Source organism: Lissotriton helveticus, chromosome 8, assembly GCF_964261635.1.
Source record: "Lissotriton helveticus chromosome 8, aLisHel1.1, whole genome shotgun sequence".
Classification (NCBI taxonomy): Eukaryota; Metazoa; Chordata; class Amphibia; order Caudata; family Salamandridae; genus Lissotriton; species Lissotriton helveticus.
This window is the reverse complement of record NC_136069.1, coordinates 951,247,564-951,267,764: the sequence shown is the minus strand read 5'-3', so window position 1 is coordinate 951,267,764 and position 20,201 is coordinate 951,247,564. Positions and strand designations below refer to the sequence as shown.

Here is a 20,201-nt window from a genome sequence, read left to right as displayed (position 1 = left end):
GGGGCCAAACCGGAGCCGCATCCTAATGTGGATCCCAGGTCGGAATGAAATGGTCCGAGAACCGGGTCAGGGGCGGGTTAAATGGCACCCAGTGCGGCGCCAAGGGCGGCGCTAGGGCCGGAGGCAAGGGCGGTGCTAGGGCCGGAGGCAAGGGCAGCGCCGCGACCAGAACCAGCGGTGCTGCACCTTGCGGCGCCGGAGCCGAGGGCGCTGGATCCAGTGGCTCCGGGGCTGGTGCCAGAGGCGGTGCCGCCGGGCCAACAGGATCTGGACACGGGACCAGCGGGAACCCGAGGCCTAATCCGGCGGTCCATGGCAGCAAGAAATTCTTTCATTTATTCGGGAGTCGCCGACAGACCCGTGTATAGCGGGTAGGCCGCGGGACTCCCATGCTCCGGAGGCACCGCAGGGGCGGAGCCCCTGTCCCCCTCGTCCACCACCGAGGAGCGACGCGGGGACGTCGGAGAGTGAACACGCTTCTTCGACTTCTTATGTCGTCGCTTACCGGAATCTGAAGGTGAAGACTTAGAGTTCGAGGAGCGACGGCGCCGGTCCCGTGAACGGCCCCTAGACCCGGAGCAAGGCCTTCGGGGCCATGGCACCGTAGTCCCAACATTCCCGCAAGTCATGGTCAGTCTCCAGGCAGTAGAGGCAGACATCATGGGGGTCCGCCACCGACATATTACGGCGGCACGACCCACAAGACTTAAAAGCTGGGCATCCTTACGTGCACCAGGAGACAAGAGAAGGAGAGAAAAAGTCTAAAACACAACGCCAGCTACTGGCGCGCAGGGGTACTGCTAAGCAGAAAACTTTCTGGATCCAGACGGAATATTCTAAGGTAAGGAATCTATCACTAACGTGTCTCTTTCAGATACACACACTGAAGCTTCAAGAGGACTGAACTGTCTGCTGCATGGCAGGGATAGCTACCTCTGGCAGTAAGCCAGGTCCCAGGAGTGACCCCCTGAAATCCCAGCATCATTGATGGAACAGGCTAGTGGGAGAGAACAAGCCCAAGGAGTGACCCAAAGCACAGACATCTTTAGAATGCTTCAAATCTGAACCTGTGTTTAAGAAAGACAAGGGAACCCAAAAGGTATGCCCTAGGGACCTTGGGCAGTATCATGTTACAAAAAACAGTGGTCCCTACTCGTGGACACAATGGTATACTGAGCTAATAATCCCACACCTGATAAGTGTTATGTCTTTTGTCCAGCCGGACAAGGAATTTATTTAACAATTTTCTTAATAAGAACTGAATGAACACATTAACAACAAGTGGGCACAGCCGTGACCCACAACATTCAGACAAAACAACGAACAGAATGGTAAAAGGAGCAAAGCAAAATTATGTCTGTGTACTTGTGGTCAGTGTTACAGACAGAGATTGTTATAACCACACCATTGCGTTTCACAATATTTTAAATGTCATATTGCATACGGGGGTTTTTTGGTCGACGACGTTTCGATGCCCAAGTTAAATGAGGGGCACCATCATCAGGACAAAAATATAGTCCTTGTTGTCTTCAAATATTACACTGCCTTTTAACGCAATTGCGTATTACATCAGGCAATTCAACAGATCAGCAGATACCATGAACAATGAAGGAATCGGTACTGCCGTGTCCAGCGTGGAAAGTCGTCTGGATTTGGAGCGTAATAGCTCGATATGCAGAAGTCGGCGGCGCAGTGGCGGAACCATTGACCACAAGTACACAGACATATTTTTGCTTGGTTCCTTTTACCATTCTTTTCGTTGTTTTGTCTGAATGTTGTGGGTCACGGCTGTGCCCACTTGTTGTTAATGTGTTCATTCAGTTCTTATTAAGAAAATTGTTAAATAAATTCCTTGTCCGGCTGGACAAAAGACATAACACTTATCAGGTGTGTGATTATTAGCTCAGTATACCATTGTGTCCACGAGTAGGGACCACTGTTTCTTGTAACATCAAATCTGAACCTGCCACCTTTCTAAATAGCCCAAAGCAATCAAAGGGCAAATCCGAATAGCATGTGGGGAAAATCAAGGAATGACCATGAATCACTACACCAGTATTCCTAGCACAGGTTGCACAGGCTGATGTCCTGTCAGACCGACAAAATATGTTTGGCCTCATCCTATCTGTGGAGAACACACTCCCGCCAAGCACATCAATGCACTTGAATTCTCAATCAGGGCGGGCAGCAGGGAAGACATTCAGGTTTACTTTGTTGGCAAAAGCCATGACTACTTTCAGTTGGGGGATGTAGAGAGAAGGCTGGGTCACACTGAGCCCATCTTTAGTGCCTAGAGATGGGGGCTACTTACTGGCTGAGCCAAGCAAGGCTTTGACTGTGCAGCAGTCAAGAGTTTGTCAGGGCTGCACAGAAAAGTAACCAAAAGTTACGAAACTTCTTTAAACCATTTTAGTCCTAGTTAACACAGGTGGCAACTGGAGTTTGAGCACCTCTGCTGCATCAAATACTACTACAGAAACAGGCACATTTCTAAATGGGAGTACAATTCGGTTCCTGCTGATGTATTGAGACCACAACATTGTGAAAGTCCTAGATAATGAATGAAGTGAATTAGGCCTCAAGGTGTTGGAAACATTGGCGCCGAGGCACTGCTTCAATACCACTGGAAATCTCATACCAAAACACTGGTCAAGACCTAGCAGAACTTCGGATCAGAGATTGGTGTCAGGGATAGACCCGTAGATTCTGGAAGCAGGTACTGATCGGTGAAGCGTAAGGCAAAGGATTGGAGGTGCAGCCCAACTCCAGCAGGGGGCCTAGAAGAGGTCTAGCTGGGTTATTTGGCGCCGGGGATGGCCCTTGCAGATCCATGAGGGCATTCTAGGGTGGCCACGAATAAGCCAGAAAGGCTGCAACTTGGACTCTTTGAACGTCAGTACCTGCTGAAAAATCAAAGATCGCCTGGGAAATTTGGCATACATTAGCTCCAGCTGTGGAAAGTGGTCAGACTATGATGCAGAGTCCGTTGTTTTGCGTGCTAACAGTGTGCTCTCTTTCTGAGCGGGGATCGTTGGAGAGAGGAATCCTATTAGGATCATTCGTACCTGCACTGAAAGGCATATAAAAAAGCCGGATGTCAGCACACAAGTGGTGCTTGTATACAGCTTTCCCATGTCACCTGCAGATGGGGGGGGGGGGGGGGGATGAGGCCGCCGTTGAGTCTGATGGTGCCATATACTGGTTTGCGAGATCAACTGCTGGTAATGTTTCCAGATCCCCATCAGTTGCAATGAGGGATTTCATAAGAACTTAATTCTGCAGTTAGAAATATCCATCAGAAGCAGCATAACTAATCCATCTTTTTTTCTGGGCTTTGCTATACCCTATTGAGTTGATTGTTGTGTTTCCATAAGCCTATAACTTACCAACTTTTGGATCCAACACCAAGCCTCCCGCATAGGCAGCCTTCTTCCGCACCTTCTTCAATTTACCCTGATCACTTTCAAGATCATCTTCCTCGTCTGCCTGCAGTCAGTACAAGGAAAATGTGTTACACGGAAATCTTTGAAGGATGATTTTTGTCAAACATTACATCCTATACATGTCGGAAGAGGGACAAGTCAGACCTTGTAATCAGGTGTGTGTTGAGTCAATTACTTTTCTTAAACTTTAAGGCACATGTTCAATCCTCACCAGGTTTGGGCGAATGTCTATATGTGTGTGTAAGATGTGGAAACTGGCTGTTGGGAGTAGAATGTGGGGAAGATGGAAGCAATTTGAGGATGGTAGACACGCATGAATACATGTGGTTCTATGGCTTAGGCATAGTCTTTGCTTCTTCGTTCTGTCAACAAGTCACTAACACCACATACCTAATGTGTTCAGCCCCAGAAGAATATCCTGCTTATATTTCAATAAAGAAGCAGTCGTTTCTTGCGAAAATTTATTGCTCACTGACTTTCAGGACCGCATGCCTAAACATTTAGTAAAAGGCTGCACAATGTAATTTTTCTACCAATTTCATCCACAGAAATTGAATGTTTGTTTTATGGCAGTAATTATAATTTAACAATTCCACTGCAAAATGTTGTAAGGGCAATCAGTGTTCCTCGATTTTTTGTGCCAATCTTAACTTTGTTGCGTTGTTTCCTATGCAATGTACTGTATTTAGACTGAGTAACTACGATTCCGAACAGCATGCGACTGGCTAATACCAAAGTGACAAAAAGCAAAGCAAATTTCAGCCCAAAGAAAATACTTTTTTCCTTAGGGGGTCTGTCGGAGGCAGACGGGGGATTGAATAACTGGCTGTCTAGAGCAGTGAAGCATTTTTCCACACCCTTGGGACATAAAAGAGCGAGAAAATCCCCGTCCCAACCCAGGTTCTCTAAGGATCGAAGAGATCTAAAATAAATCCTGTAAAAAACTAGAACGCTGTTGGAGACTGACCTACTGTCCGCTAGCTAAAATTGCTCTCAGGAAAGCCCAGCACAACTATTATTCCATGGTCAAGTTGGCCAAAAGCCACTTTTTTGCAGAGAGCATTGCTCAATCAAAAAACTATTCAAAGAAAATCTTTGAAATTGTACAAAGCTTCCTGAATCCATGCACTGAACAGATGGCCTCGTCTGGCTCAAACGACTGGTGTGAGCAGCTTTTGGGTTTTTTTATTGATAAAATCCAAGCCATACAGGATATCTTTGGGACTGTTACCCAACGGCAGGTGTCCTATTCGCTTCAGACGGTTGTAGATTTCGATCCAGCCTGCCCCGGTCTGACTGCGTTTATCCCCATTCCACTGTCAGATACTCTGGCTATACTTAAATTGCTCAAATCAGGCTCTCCCTCGGATCTGTGCAGAGCTAGGTTACTGGCGGCAGTGGCGGAGGTAGTCAACCCTGAAGTCAATAAAATTGTCACTCTGTCCCTTATGGACGCTACTGTTCCACTGGAGTGGAAGCAGGCAAAACTCCTCCCTCTGTTGAAAAATGCCTCACTCAACCCCGCTTCCCTGGGCAGCTACCGCCCAATTTCACTCTTCCCAGCGGTGGCTAAGGTATGTGAGAAGGCTGCTCACAAAGAGCTCTCTGAGTTTGTTGAGAGTTCTGGCTCTCCATCCCGGTTAGTCGGGCTTTAGCGTCTCTCATAGCACTGAGACAGCACTAGTTGAGTTGTTGGAGGCTATTAGAGAGGGCCTGGATGCTGGCGGCAGAGCCACTCTGGTGCTACTAGTCCTCTCTGCTGCATTCAATACCGTGCCACACCGCCATCTTTTGGCATGGTTGTCCCACATCGGCATCTCTGGCCAAGCGTGGGAGTGGACTAAATCTTTTTTAGCCAACAGAACACAGCAAGTTTGGCTGCAGCCTTTCGCCTCATCTCCACGATGCCTGACCACAGGGGTTCCCCAGGGCTCAACATTGAGCTCTCTTCTGTTCAATGTCTATATGACTGCCCTTATTTATTTGGCAGAGGAGCTGGGCGCTAAGATCATAGCCTATGCTGACGATACCCAGCTCCTCTCCCTGTGGAAGAAAACGGATTTCTCCCCGGTTATTAACAATTGTCTGGCGGAACTGTTTAAATGGCTAGCGCAGGCCCAACTAAAATGCAATGAAGAAAAATCAGAGGTGCTTCTTTATAGATCATTCCCCCCCACATTTTAGAGAAGACATCTGTGTGGTGGGTACCCCACGAATAAATCTATGGGGAGCCCGGCAAAACAATTGGGGGTATGGTTCAGTGAGGGATTGAGATTTCTACCTCAGATCAATAGGCTGGCCGGTGTGTGCTTTGGCACACTGAAATGCCTCAAGAAGTTCCTGCTACTTTTTCCCAGAATGGCCAAAGAAATGGTGACCCCGTGACCTCATACTCTCGCGTCTGGACTACGCTAATGCCTTGTACATCGGTGTCAAAGCATATCAGCTAAAAAAGCTACCGATTGTCCAGAACGAGGCGGCCAGAGCCTTACTAGGTATTCCGGGAAGGTCCAGTGCGAAGCAGCTCCTACGGGATCTGCACTGGCTTCCGTTCGACCAACGCATTCTGTTCAAAGCTCTTACGCTTGCCCATGGTGCGCTCTACAAGTCTGGCCCTCAGTATCTCAGAAGTCGGTTCATATTCTATGCGCTGCCCCAACATCTACGTTCCATCACATAACAGGTTAGTTATCTTTTACCATCACAATGTAATTAGTTTAGTTACCTTTTAACCACACTGTGTTGGACTTAGCCCTCCCTTCACAGTCCCCCCTACCCCCCCCAAAAGTTGTGTTCAACCCACTTCTATTCTGAATTTGTTTTTTTATTGTTAAGAGTGTGTACTTTACCACTCCTAACCAGTGCTAAAGTGCTGGTGCTCACTCCCAAAACAAGGGAAAATTGGCTTACACCCGATGGGTCCAGTTAGTTTACTTTTAAGTCCCGAGTATGTGGTACTACATGTACTTAGGGCATTTAAATTGAATGCTTCTAGTGGCACTGCAGCACTCATTGTGCCGTCCATTAAAATAGCCCTTTAAAAGCTCAATCTTTTACCTGACTAAACAATAATTTTTAATACCTATAAGTCACCTCTAAGGTAGGCTTTAAACTGCCCATAGGGAGGGTGAATTTGTATTAATTAAAAAGTACACGTGTTTAAAGAACAGGTGTTTAAAATGTTAACATGTCCTTGAAGTAAAAACCTCCAATTTTCATCTCTCACCCCTGATGGCCTGACTCTCCCATACGATAGCAATGGGTTACCTTAATACATTCAATAAGTGCTAACATTCAATTGGGAGTGGAAATAAATGTCATGTTTGGATTCAAATCAATTGATATAAAGTTGGATTTAAATTAAAATTTCGAAAAAGCCACTCTTACAAAGTTAACACGAGGAAATGATGGATGGAGCGCTGAAACTTTTCAGCCACTCATCCCCAGTCATGGAACTGGGTTGAATCCATCATCGTTCTTTAGCTCACTTCGCCACCTCAGGTCGGACCCAGCTATATACAGATCAGTCTTGACCCTGTGACTGATGGCAACAGTCCAGCCCGAACTTTCGACCCAGGTCTTCCCTGAACCGGAAACAAACATCCTGGGACCAGTTTCGGGATCACACCTCTCAGCCAGGCTAGCTTGAATCCAGTGGCAAAGTGAGCAAGGGTCTAGCGGTCCAGGCTGTAGCAGTGTCTATAATCTCAATGGGAATTAAAATGGGGGGGAAAGCATTTTGGTTCTCTGCCTCCGCTTGACAGATCACTCCAAAACCTTTAACACAGCAGCTGTCATGAAGATTTGTCAAACAGTGCTAAAGATATTGGCAAAACAAAAAATGCTTTTCCTACGGAAACTAGGTTCTAACTGTAAGTACCTACTGGCTGTGTGTGAATATTTGTGTATTACCTACTGGCGGTCGCCAGTAGGTATATATAGTTAGGATTTTTTCTCTATGGGTTTTTTGAAAATTCTATGTCTAATAACTTTGGCGTTTGTGGACGGAATTGGCTGAAATTTTCAGGAAAATGGCACATTTTGTTTCTGAGCAGCCCCTGAAAATTTTGGGGGGGTTCGTCAAGGGGGGGCCGAGAAAAAAGGGGGGTCCCAAAACGCGTTTTTCCCATGTTAATTTCCATAGGGCGGTTGGCCTCACTTTTAGCCCGAACGGCTGAATGGATTTGCACGAAACTTGGCAAAATTGTAGGGACTGGTAGCCCGATGTGCCTTTTGTAGGTCTCAATATATGTGCTCCAGTGGATTTTGAGAAATTAACGTTTAAAAAAAGATATATATCTGTAACAGCGGACCGGGCAGCGCTCTGGTTCGCGGACTTTTCGCGCAACGGAGCTTTGTGAAGCGAAGCTGATTGGTTCTCCGGCGTCTGTCAACATTCCAAACAGTCCGTAGCGGCCGCCATCTTGTCTCTCGGTAGGATCGAGAGACAAGAGGAGGCCAAAGCGAAGGGGCAAATGACCATAAGGGGGCATAGTACATTGTCGCTCACCCCCTAGGTTTGATGTGGAGGTTTTAAAAGGGCCCCGCGGGGCAAAAAAAAATAAAAATAATAATAATCGAACAGCTGAATGGATTTGCACGAAACTTGGCAAAATTGTAGGGACTGGTAGCCCGATGTGCCTTTGCTAGATCTCAATATATGTGCTCCAGTGGATTTTGAGAAATTAACGTTTAAAAAAAAGTATATATCTGTAACAGCGCACCGCTTCGCGTACTTTTCGCGTTACGGAGCTTTGCGAAGCGAAGCTGATTGGCTCTCCGGTGTCTGTAAACATTCCAAACAGTCCGTAGCGGCCGCCATCTTGTCTCTCGGTAGGATCGAACAGCTGAATGGATTTGCACGAAACTTGGAAAAATTGTAGGGACTGGTAGCCCGATGTGCCTTTGCTAGGTCTCAATATATGTGCTTCAGTGCATTTTGAGAAATTAACGTTCAGAAACAAGATATATATCTGTAACAGCGCTCCGCTTCGCGGAGATAAAATTATATGTGTATTACCTAGCTGTTGCTTTTGTTGATTATTTTTTATTTTTTTTTATTTTTTAAGGATTGTTTATTGTGTTTCATAATTTATTAAACTTTCTAACGCGGCGCGTCATATGACGCATTACGCGACAACGCAGGTCCAGAATATAGTCAAAATGTCTCCACCAACCAGCGGACGGCACACAACCCCTTTCAGCAGGCTAAATAGTTCTGTTAAATGACAACAGAAGGGACAGGCAACAAGAACCATCAGTCAAAGAGGGGAGGGCAAGTTCTTCTCTACCGGGTCACGTTGGAGCGCTACCGGAACTGATCGAATTGGTAGTCTACAGTGTTTCTGGATGTTTCAGACTGAAGCTGGCGTTAGCATGAGAGCACCACCATTTCGTAGCTCCGTCGTGGCCATTCCACAAGCAATCATGCTAGGCGCTCCCCACCAGAAGCCTGCGGGAGTCGGGGGCCCCCAAGACTTTTGTAGAATCTTCAAGGATGAGGGGACGCTTTCGAGAATGGAGCCCAAGCTCTAGCAGACAAGCGTCCGAGTTCCAAGGTGTCGCAGGCCCATTTAGTGGACCACGCCCAAATCTGAAGAGATGGCCGCCATTTTGAGAGTCCTGTGGCAGCCGCCTATCGCTGCACCGCAAGAGCGGGAGCAACTCAAGTACATGGTGAGCGAGACGCTGTAGTCGAAAGAGCGGGCGGTAAACAGCTGAATAGCGGAAGAGGCACAGTGTAGCAAAAGCGGGCTGAATGGCAAATGAAACGGAAAAGGGGTGCCCCACTACAGCGTGTCTTTAGGTGAAACGGATTGTGGGACAAGGTGAAGAATGGAAGAGTCACCAAAAGGAAAAAAGTTCCGCTTGACCCCGGGAGCCGGCCACCTATGTCGGGGGCGATCTCAGGCCACACCAGGGCAACACGACTTGGGGAGGGGGCCGGAGCCAAGCGCCCCCTCCGAGTCCGCGACATGACACCGTCCCTCGGGGGCCTCCGTCAAGCGGTTCAGGGTGGCACCGCATCACAACAGCCCCCACTTACTTTAAGAATAGTGAAGATGAAGCAATTGCAAATAGGCTTCAGACAATGTTACAAGCACTCCTCAAAACTTTGAACTTTCAGAGTGCATGAGTTGGGACAGCGAGGGGTGATTTGGTTTCTCGGACTGTTTTTCTGGTCTCTCACCACTGGCATACTTTAACGTTTTCTTGTTTCTAGGACATTAATAGGTTTTATCATTACGTTATGTTATCGTTTCTTTGTTTGTTGTTTAATAAAAGTTCATGTTCATCAGTGGCCTACTGATTTTCGTTTTCCTATTTTTTTCTTTCCAGGTTGTTTCATGGTAAAGTTTCTGTTAACAGGATACAGTGATCACTTCGTTATTATTGCATATGTCCTTTTCACTAGGGGTGCTCTCTGGTCGGGCCAGATGACGTATCTCTAGTAAATGGTCCGGGTGAAAAAGGTGCATCAATCAGTGGGGAGTAGATAGGCATGACAGATTACAACGGGGGAGAAAGGTCCGCATTACGTACCCTTTCACTACTTGCAAAGATTTTCCTACGTTTATTTGCAAACAGGGAATACCTCCAAAAAGAACTAATTCCCAAACAGTCAATGTTCGGACAATCAATCAATCAATGAGGAATGAAATAGGTACGACGTGTTAAAGGCTTGCGTTACCTACCCTTCACTATCTGCAAAGGGAGAGAGAATATTCCTATTCTTCCTCGTTTGCAGGTAGAGAAGATCCTTAAGAGAATTAACTTCGAACAATTCAATGCTCGATTGAAAAAATCAACAAGGGGTACTGTGAACACAAATGAACGCCGCTTATGTACATACGCATTGCTATTTTCAACAGGTTGTTCCTAATGTTTCTATTTTAGCGAGGTCAAAAAGAGATCCCATTAGTGGCCTACTGATTTTGCTCGATTCCTTTTGTTTTTTTACACGATTTTTCGCTATCTGCAAAGACTAAACAGAGTATTGCGACTCTGTGCTTGTTTGTAAATAGAGAATGAACCAAAGAGAACAATCAATCAAATGGAGAGAGAAGCAGGCACGACGTATTACAAAGGGGGCAAAGGGCTGCGTTAACTACCCTTCACTATCTGCAAAGAGAGAGTACTCCTAATAGAAATGAGGGGTGGGGGGCAGCATTCAAAGCAGATCAGTGTGCATAAACACAAAAATGTTTTTACTTACCACGTACTTGACATTCGACAGCTTATGATATTTGCTATTAAAAAACCATAGGTTATAGACCATATATAGTTAGGAATTAGCATTTAAAAAACCTTATTTTACTCACACAAAACCATTGAAATTCCATATATAGTTAGTTGCACTAACTATATATCGCGCACCCGCAATCCACTGCTGATCATGTCACATATTACATCATTCATGACATGGTCAGTGACATCACTGATGACATCACTGATGACATCTCAAATGACATCACTGATGACATCACTGATGACATCTCATTTGACATCATTCTTGTGCTAATACGATAAACCTCTTCAGACTCTAATATAACCTTAGATACACTCAGTGTAAACAGACACTCACACACTGCCACTTATCCATGGAGTTACTCACACACCCAGTCAGTCATGCAAAGAAACAATCTCACCTCCATTTCTTCAACTATACAGTTAAACACACCTTACTTATTGAAACATATACTAACACATATTTACTCTCTTATACAATCCCTGATACAAGTTCACAATGATCGATACAACCACTCACTCATTCAGTGGCTCTCATGCACAGTTATTTATATATGCCAACTCTCACATGTACTGTGTTTTACATATGTACTTACTATGACATGTAGCATTGAGATATCCATTCACTCATCAATACACTCATGCACACAGTCAACTGCCCATGTAGCTGTTTCCACATGCACTCTTGAACTCATACACCTAGTGAATAAACTGCTCACACATCTATGCATAGAGTCACACACCTTCCAGCCACCCCCACACAAACTCAATCTCCCATAGAAATACTTGGGCAACCAATTAATAACACATATAGCCTCTCGTATAGCTAATGATCAACACATGCAGCAGTTTACAGAACAACAGACATAATGATGCACAAATTAAGACAGTTTAGTCACTAACCCATGCATTCAGTGAGACACATTTAATCACTCACTCATACAGTCAGTCATGCACCTACTAAATCCTTCATCCAGACACTTATACATCCACTCAAGACATATTTTAACTTTACAGAAAAATACAGTCACTGGATGTTGTCATCAGTGATGTCATCAGTGATGTCATTTGAGATGTCATCAGTGATGTCATCAGTGATGTCACTGACCATGTCATGAATGATGTAATATGTGACATGATCAGCAGTGGATTGCGGGTGCGCGATATATAGTTAGTGCAACTAACTATATATGGAATTTCAATGGTTTTGTGTGAGTAAAATAAGGTTTTTTAAATGCTAATTCCTAACTATATATGGTCTATAACCTATGGTTTTTTCAGTGAATTTTCAAGGTTTTGTAAATGCTAATTCCTAACTATATATGGTCTATAACCTATGGTTTTTTCAGTGAATATATATATATATATATATATATATATATATATATATATATATATATATATATATATATATATATATACATACATACATATATGTATATAGCCACAGCTTTCTTCTTCCCACGTTAAGTAGAGTAAAGACCACGGCACAGCAACAGATGAGTTTCAGCGTTTTATTTACACACCAGTGCAAAGAATAACGTGCATCAAATGGACGGTCTATATGTATATATGTATATATATGTATATTGTTCACATTAATCTTTGCAGAATTTGCACAAATGTTTCTGCATTTAAGCAGTGATTTGCACTCACGTTTGCAATGTTTGTACAAGCCATATTTGCGTATTTTGCACTTAGTGTTTTTTAGGTGTTTATTTTTTCATTGCGGAATTTGCACATAATATTAGCGAAATTTGCACATTTTTGGGCATTTAAGCTGCAATTTATAACCAACATCCAATAATTAGAAAGAAAATTAACTTGAGATAATGTCTTATCATACTCTGTCTTGTATAAATGCCTAGAGTTATGAGCCTCGCAATACCAGAGTTCCATGAATATTTGTTGCACTAAGTATTTCTTCACGGTTTGTGGTCACTTGGTATAGCATTTCAAAAAAACAATTGTATATAAAAACTACAGCCTACTGCAGGCTCACTATGTGATCAAGGTCACTCGTTGCCCGAAACAAGTCATGCAAGGAGTGAGGAGAAAAGGTCAATAAACTTACCTGCGACTTCTAAGCTGTCTGGTGGTCCACTGATTTCCTTGTTCGCCGAAAGGAGGCACAGGAAGGAGCTGTGTGTGTGTGTGTGCGTGTATATATATATATATATATATATATATATATATATATATATATATATATATATATATATATATATATATATATATATATATATATATACATACTCACTGAAAAAACCATAGGTTTCACACCAGTTATAGTCAGCTGGAAATTTTACTCGCATAAAACCATTGAAATTCCCACGTTATAGTTAGTTGGACTCACTATAACTTGCGCGTGCAATGCACTGCTGATGACGTCACATACTACATCACTCATGACATGGTCAGTGACATCACTCATGACATCACTGATGACACCATCCAGTGAATGTGTCTTTCTGAAAAATAAATATGTTTTGTATATGTAAAAGTTGATGGAAGAATAAATGTTTAAATAAATGTCTAAATGGATGTTTTTTTAATTGATTGGTTAACTGGCTTATTAACTGTATATTAGTGAATACATATATTAGTGAGTAATGTTTAAATATTTAAATATATGTATTAGTGTTTCACTTTGAGTATAAGTGGTTGCATGGGTTGGGGAGTAGCTACATGTGTATGTATATGGGTTATTAGATGTTTTTCTTAGTATCAGTATGAGTGTTTGTATGGTTTGGTGGGGGTATTACTTAGCACATAGAGGCATGAATGACTGACTCTCTCTTTGTATGTGTTTTGAAGACAGCATATGTGCAGGACTGTATGGGTGGATGAGTGTGTATATGTGTGTGTTAGTGAGTGAATGACTGTCTCACTAGTGTGTTTATCAGTAACTACATATGTTTTAATCTAGTATATGTTAAGATTGATGTATATAAGTGAATATATGTGAGAGTGAGGAATTGTAAGAGTTCCTGTTTAAATTAGTATGTGTTTCTATAAGTGATTGTTTAAGAGAGTAAGTATGTGTAAGTTTCCTTAGAAGTAAAATGGTAGTGTGTGTATAGCTGTATATGCAAATAAATGGATGTTCAATAGTTTATTTGCATGTGTGAGTATGTGTGAGAGTATCTTTAGGATGACTGTCGGTGTGTAAGAGGATGTATAGGTGTATCACTTCATATGAAGAGTGAGTATATGTATGAGTGACTATATAGAACTGTTGGTGAATGAGTGCAAGAGTATATAGATGGTGGAATAATTGAATTGGTTGTTGTAAGTGGTATGGCTATCTCCATTTTTTGAAAATGTTAGTTTTTATTTTTGAATATGTGTTTCAAGGGTTACATTTCAGTGAAAGGAGGTCTGTCACAAGGATGGTGTCATCAGTGATGTCATGAGTGATGTCACTGACCATGTCATGAGTGATGTAATATGTGACGTCATCAGCAGTGCATTGCATGCGCAAGTTATAGTGAGTCCACCTGACTATAACGTGGGAATTTCAATGGTTTTATGCGAGTAAAATTTCCAGCTGACTATTACTAGTGTGAAACCTATGTTTTTTTCAGTGAGTTTCATAGGTTTTTTAAATGCTAATTCCTAACTATAACTGGTGTGAAACCTATGGTTTTTGCAGTGAATTTTATAGGTTTTGTAAATGCTAATTCCTAACTATATATAGGGCCTCAAACCTATGAAATGTAATATTTTTTATAATGAATCCTATATTGTATATTTATGTAATACTATTTTTTATTTATTTTTTTTGCTGCCGTGGAGCGCTCCCGGGGCTCGTACCGGGGAGCGCCCCGGTCAGCGCAATTTTGCGGCATGTAGTACTGAAAATTCTGGACTCGAGAATTAAACTTCGTCGTAGCATGACGATTTTATGTCAAAAGACCGAGAATGGCTAGTACACTATGTACAAACATTTTCGCCAATTTCGTGTGACGATTTCACCTCGAAATCGTCATTTCCGTTCTAAACCCTTGGCTACCATTTTGTATGCGGCAGCCATTTTGTGAGTTGCCCTTTACATAGGCTTATAATACAGCTCAATCAGATTCAGAAGGACACGTACACCTTGATTGACTTTTCTCTGACCTGGGCAAGTAAGAACCATTGCCCCAGGCCGAACCTGTTTGGTCAGTTCCTCTCCCAGTGGCGAGCAAGATAGCATCAAGGCTCAACAGGCCATAAAACCATTCATCGCACACACGCCCAGCCGAATCTTGCTCACACCTGTCCCTGCTCTTTTCTCTCTCTTGCTTTATGATGGGGAGGTGCCCGGTTTTATTAGGGGTCCAGCGATATCTGATGAAAATGTTAGGCCTTGCCGGGTAATTTATTGTGGGCTGGACAAACTGAACTATGGCCTTGTCATCATGACTCTGCTTTTTCTTTGTAATAGCAACATCTCAATAGTATAGTAAAATGTTAGGAATGTTTGCCTAAAGCACAATATTTCGTATAAAAGAAGCCTCACTTTGTGAATTGCGGCAGTCTCCTGAGAACATACTTCCTGTGTGTTGTACTTCTAGGACGCTTGTTACCTTGGTTGCAGCCAATAAAAATCGATCCTTGACTTCACCTAGAAGACTGAGTTTCTGTGGTCTGAATCAGGAAAGGACTCGAGGTCTTTGGGTGTTTTTTCCCTGGCACCGCTGGGTTATCGGATCAGTACCGGTTCTGAAAAACACAGTACCTCAGTTGGCGCCCAACGTTTGGGGCGATTCCAGCAGTACCGGTCCAGCCAGAGGTTCGTGAGGAGCTTCGTGTGAAAATTCCGGAGGACGGCCAACCACTTCATCGACCCCTGCATGTCGACGTGGTCCGAAGGTCTTTGCTGCGAGGTTCCCCGCTTTCCGACGGCTACGAAGGACTGCTGCCCTGGCTATCGCCCTGAGACGAGTCTTCTGGTGACGTCATCGATATCTCAGTTAAGTATAAGTGGAGCGTCTCCCAGTCCTTAGTTGGTCTTAGTTTTTGGTATCCTTTGGGATCGTTTTGTTTGGTACTTGCAAGCACCAAAACCGAGGGACTCGTGTATTCACGAGAAATATCGTAATCGATAATCCTTTGAAGTTTGGAACTAGACTAGAGAGCGAAGATGCCTGGTCTTAGACTTGGAAATTTGTTATGTCTTGGTTGTAATAATAGGGACTCCCGATTGGAGGACTCATGTCCGGTTCCTCCGGTTGGAACTCAAAATTATGAATTATATGTGAAACATGGAGTAGGCCCCATCACATATAACGAAGTGTGGATCAAATACACCAGAAAAGATTGTGTTTTAAAATGGCCCCAATATGGTAGCTTTGACACCGAAATCCTAGATAATCTCGAAGTTAAACTTTTCAAGAAGAAAGCGCGGCCGGCAATGTTTGACTCTTTCCGCCTATGGCGTAAGGAGGCCAAACAAAAGGAAATTAAATTAGCGAAGAAAAATAAGAGAGAAAGAGGTGTTTCAGTAATGCAAGCTGCTATGCAGTTTAAAGACAATGAAGATGAACAGATCAGTGAGCAGTTGCACAGGCAACGTAAAATGGTAGTAGATAAATGCTATCCAGTTTTGCCGACTCTTAAGCAAGATGCAGCAAAAGAGCCTGAAAAAGATCCGTTAATGGCACATTTGTTAAGTTCGCCACCGCCCTATGCACAAAATGCCACAGCGCCTCCGCAACCTTTAGTTGCGCTACCTACGGTTGTTGTGCCTGCTACTCTACAGCACCCACCAGCTACTCTTCAGCTGGCTCCTGCTCCTCTGGTGCAGCCTTCTCAAGGCACACCGATCACATCTGCTCCGTCTGTGGTTTCTACAACTTTGCCTAGTGTACCTTCTACTTCTCCTAATGCTCCCTCTGCTATTGCCTCTGTTTCTGCCTTATCTAACACTATTTTTCCGCCCGTTCTTCCGTCAGATTCTCCTTCCTTTCGACAAAGAATGGCCAACACCGTGACTAATCTTTTCTCACCTTTTCTCGGGTCGCCTAATACGACCCCTAACCCGAAACCAAGACAGCTGCGGAGTCAACTGCCTGACTATAGAGAGAGAGAGATTTACTTAATCGTTTAGAGCACAAATGGGTTATGGACACTGTAAAATACGATGTAGAATCTGTCATGGAAGTCTTCCGTCAATGGGAAGCACCGAAGCAGAGATACATTTTTGAACAGATGTGTGTTTCTCTGTGAAGATTTGGAAGACAATGATCTGGAATGTAACCCGCCCTAGTTGTGTCGTGCGCGGTTCGATTTCGCAGAGGGCATGATTGTAGGTCCCGATGTCGAGAGAGCAGTTGAGATATTGTTGTCATATCGAAGTAAGGGGAGCACTTCTGGATCGCAATCTGAGCGTGATACATCAGGTAGGAAAAAGGCGCGACAGTACCCCATGAGAGAGGTTCCCCCACAATGGAGAGAGGGTGACGCAAATGCTATCCCACCTATTCTGCCACACTTTCAGCGTGTGTGGGTACATGTTCCCTGGAAGCGATCTGAAGTTTTGGCCCTTAAACAGACATTACCTGATCCGCGTAAAAATCCTGCAGGGTATTACAAAGAGTTGTCACAGACTGCTGGGTCTTATAACATGAATTTAGCCGATATCGATATGTTATTTGGGAACGTTGTTCCACAGCCTTTATGGGGAAAGATTCGTCATACAGACCATGATCAGGAGTTAGGTGACTCATGGGCTAACATCGTTGCTGCAGATGCCCTACAAATTGGTGGTTCCAAGCCTGAGCCTTTGGTAGCAGAACTCCCTCGTAGGATCATTAATTATATGAAAACGATAATGCCTGCGATGCGCGTAAACTGGGATAAGTTGTCTGCACGTAAGCAGAAGAAAGATGAAACTGGGTCTGATTTCTTCACAAGGTTTGAAGAAACGTTTGTCGACCACAGTGGTCAAAATATGAGCACAGAAGGTGGTCAGCGATTGTTCGTCGATAAATTTGTGCACAATCTGCTTCCAGAGTTGTGTAAAAAGTTAAAGGATTCAGAAAGTTCTTGGGCAGTTTCCTCTTCAGCACAGATATTGGCTACGGCACAATATTACGAAAATTGAGACAAAGACGAGAAAGATAGAGCAGAGAAGAAAACTAAAGAATTGAAAACAAAGGTTCTGTTACAGCAAGCATATCCACCACGTGGTGGTAGTGGCCAGAATAATGGTGGTCAGAATAACTATCAGAATAATTTTCAGCAGCCTCAACAGTATCAGAGGAACTCGCAAAGAGTCGAGTATACTCAGCCACGTGTCCCTCTAGGCCCCAATCAGTGTTCGTATTGCAAGAAAGAGGGTCATTTTAAGTATAGTTGCCCTATTTTGTTACAGCGCGCAAATGGTGGTTCAAACACAAGAGGTCGAGATGTTCAGCAAGCCTCTCGAGGTAGAGGACGTGGAAACGTCCCCCAGAACGCACGTCCCCTTCCACCTCAAAATTCGATGAACAGGTTCGATCAGCAGAATAACGCATCTGGTAGGACAGCTCAGTACTATGCTGATGATTACTATACAGAAAGTGAGAATTGGGAAGGTAATGATTGCTAGGACAGCCATAGACAAAGAGAGGGAGTTGTTTCAGTTCCAGTAGATCAGAGTGGACCATACGTTGAGGTGACTACATCAGGTGTGTCAGAACCTTTTCTGTTGGATACTGGTGCTACAAAGAGTTCTATTATGCACTCCAAACTCCCTGGCGCACCTTTGTCTGGCGAAACGAATGTATCAGTAGGTTTTTCTGGCGCCCTGGTTAGAAATCCGATTTCCGACTCTTTGTCTCTTTCTGTTGGTCCTTGTGAATTAGAAGCACCCCTTATTCTGACAACTGGTTGTGGTGAAAACTTGTTGGGATTAGATCTGTTTAAAAGATTGTATGCGACTTTGTACTGTTCTCCTTCAGGAGTACAACTTACTTTAGGTAAGAAAGTGGTTTCTCCAATGTATTTGTCAAGGGATAAACTTCCGACAGAATTGTCGTTTCTGCCTGATATTCTTTGGGCTACTGGTCCTAATGATGTGGGTCTCCTAGACATACCACCATATGTTGTGACATTGAAAGCCAACGTTAAAATGCCACGAATTCCCCAATACAGAATTTCTAGTGAAGGTGAAAAAGCTTTGCTAGCGATCGTTTACGATCTAATTGAAAAAAATGTCATTGAAGAGACAAGAGGCAACATTTGCAATAGTCCTGTTCTGCCGGTTTTGAAGCGAACTGATCCCTCTCAGCCACCGGTTTACAGATTTGTGATTGATCTGAGAGAGGTGAATAAAATAGTTGTGCCACAATTCCCAGTTGTTCCTGACATTACTGCCCTATCGACTATGATTCCAGCTTCTGCAACATGGTTTTCAGTGATTGACGTGAAGAATGCTTTCTTCAGCATCCCCATTGCTGAGGAGAGCAGGCATATTTTTGGCTTCACTTTAGAAGGACGAAGTTTCCGCTTTAAACGCGCTGCCCAGGGCTACTGTGAAAGTCCATCAATATACAGTCAAGCTTTAAAGACACAGCTTGATACGATTGTTTTACCTGATGGTGCTACTCTCATCCAGTACGTTGATGATTTGCTTGTCGCTGCAGATACTGAGGAAATATGTAAGAAAGCCAAGTTGTCATTGTTGCATCATCTGTGTGATTTGCATCACAAGGTGTCACTTTCCAAATTACAATATTGTCGACAAGAAGTGACCTACTTAGGTCATCTCTTATCGAAGGAGGGAAGGAAACTGACCCCAGAAAGAATTCAGGCAATAGCGAAATTGAGTGTGCCAAGAACACACAGAGAAGTGCGTGCTTTCTTGGGTATTACATCATACTGTAGACAGTGGATTCCAAATTTTTCGTTATTGGCCAAACCTTTGATGGCATTAACGTGCAAAGGTACACCCAATCCCGTTCACTAATGGCGGACATTCGGACTGGGTAGGTGCACAGGAGGCAGCACCCCGGGACAAACTGATTCGAAGCCCGGTAATGTGCGGGCGCCGAATGTTGTTGCCAGAGAAGACATCGCTCAAAAAGCGAGGTATTGAACAGGAGCGGTACTTACAATGAAGCTGTAGCCAGACTACGGGTTTACAACCTCACCGCCCGCTCTGTTGAATTTAGAGGGTATTTTAATTTAATTCACGTGCACACATATATTTTTTATTACTGGTCCTGATGAAGCGCAAACGACCCTTAAGGCGACGGAGGCGCGAAACATGTCGACCCATGACCTTCTTGATTCCTGGGGTTAGTATGCCTACAGGAACAAGATTTTATTGGGCAGTTAAATCTGCCAAGGGTATATATATTAAACATCTGCTGCATATTTACCCCTTTTCAACCTAATTTTCACTTAGCACGCACTTGTTTACCCTCATTGAACCCCCACCCCACACACCCACATGCACCATCCGGCTGTCCTAAAAAGATCTCCGATAAAAGAGACCCTTCGGGGGCCCGTAGGGAATTGCAGCGCCGGCCCTACGAGGAG

General features: G+C 43.8%; 1 protein-coding gene across 1 annotated transcript in view; it reads right to left on the bottom strand.

The window, feature by feature from the left end:
• The window catches only part of POLA1 (DNA polymerase alpha 1, catalytic subunit), a 1,864,208-nt gene that overhangs the window by 1,153,342 nt on the left and 690,665 nt on the right, over positions 1-20,201 (bottom strand). The window contains exon 23 of the mRNA XM_078657805.1: positions 3,387-3,486. Within this exon, the coding sequence (XP_078513931.1) occupies positions 3,387-3,486 (100 nt within the window). The remainder of the gene's footprint in view (positions 1-3,386; positions 3,487-20,201) is intronic.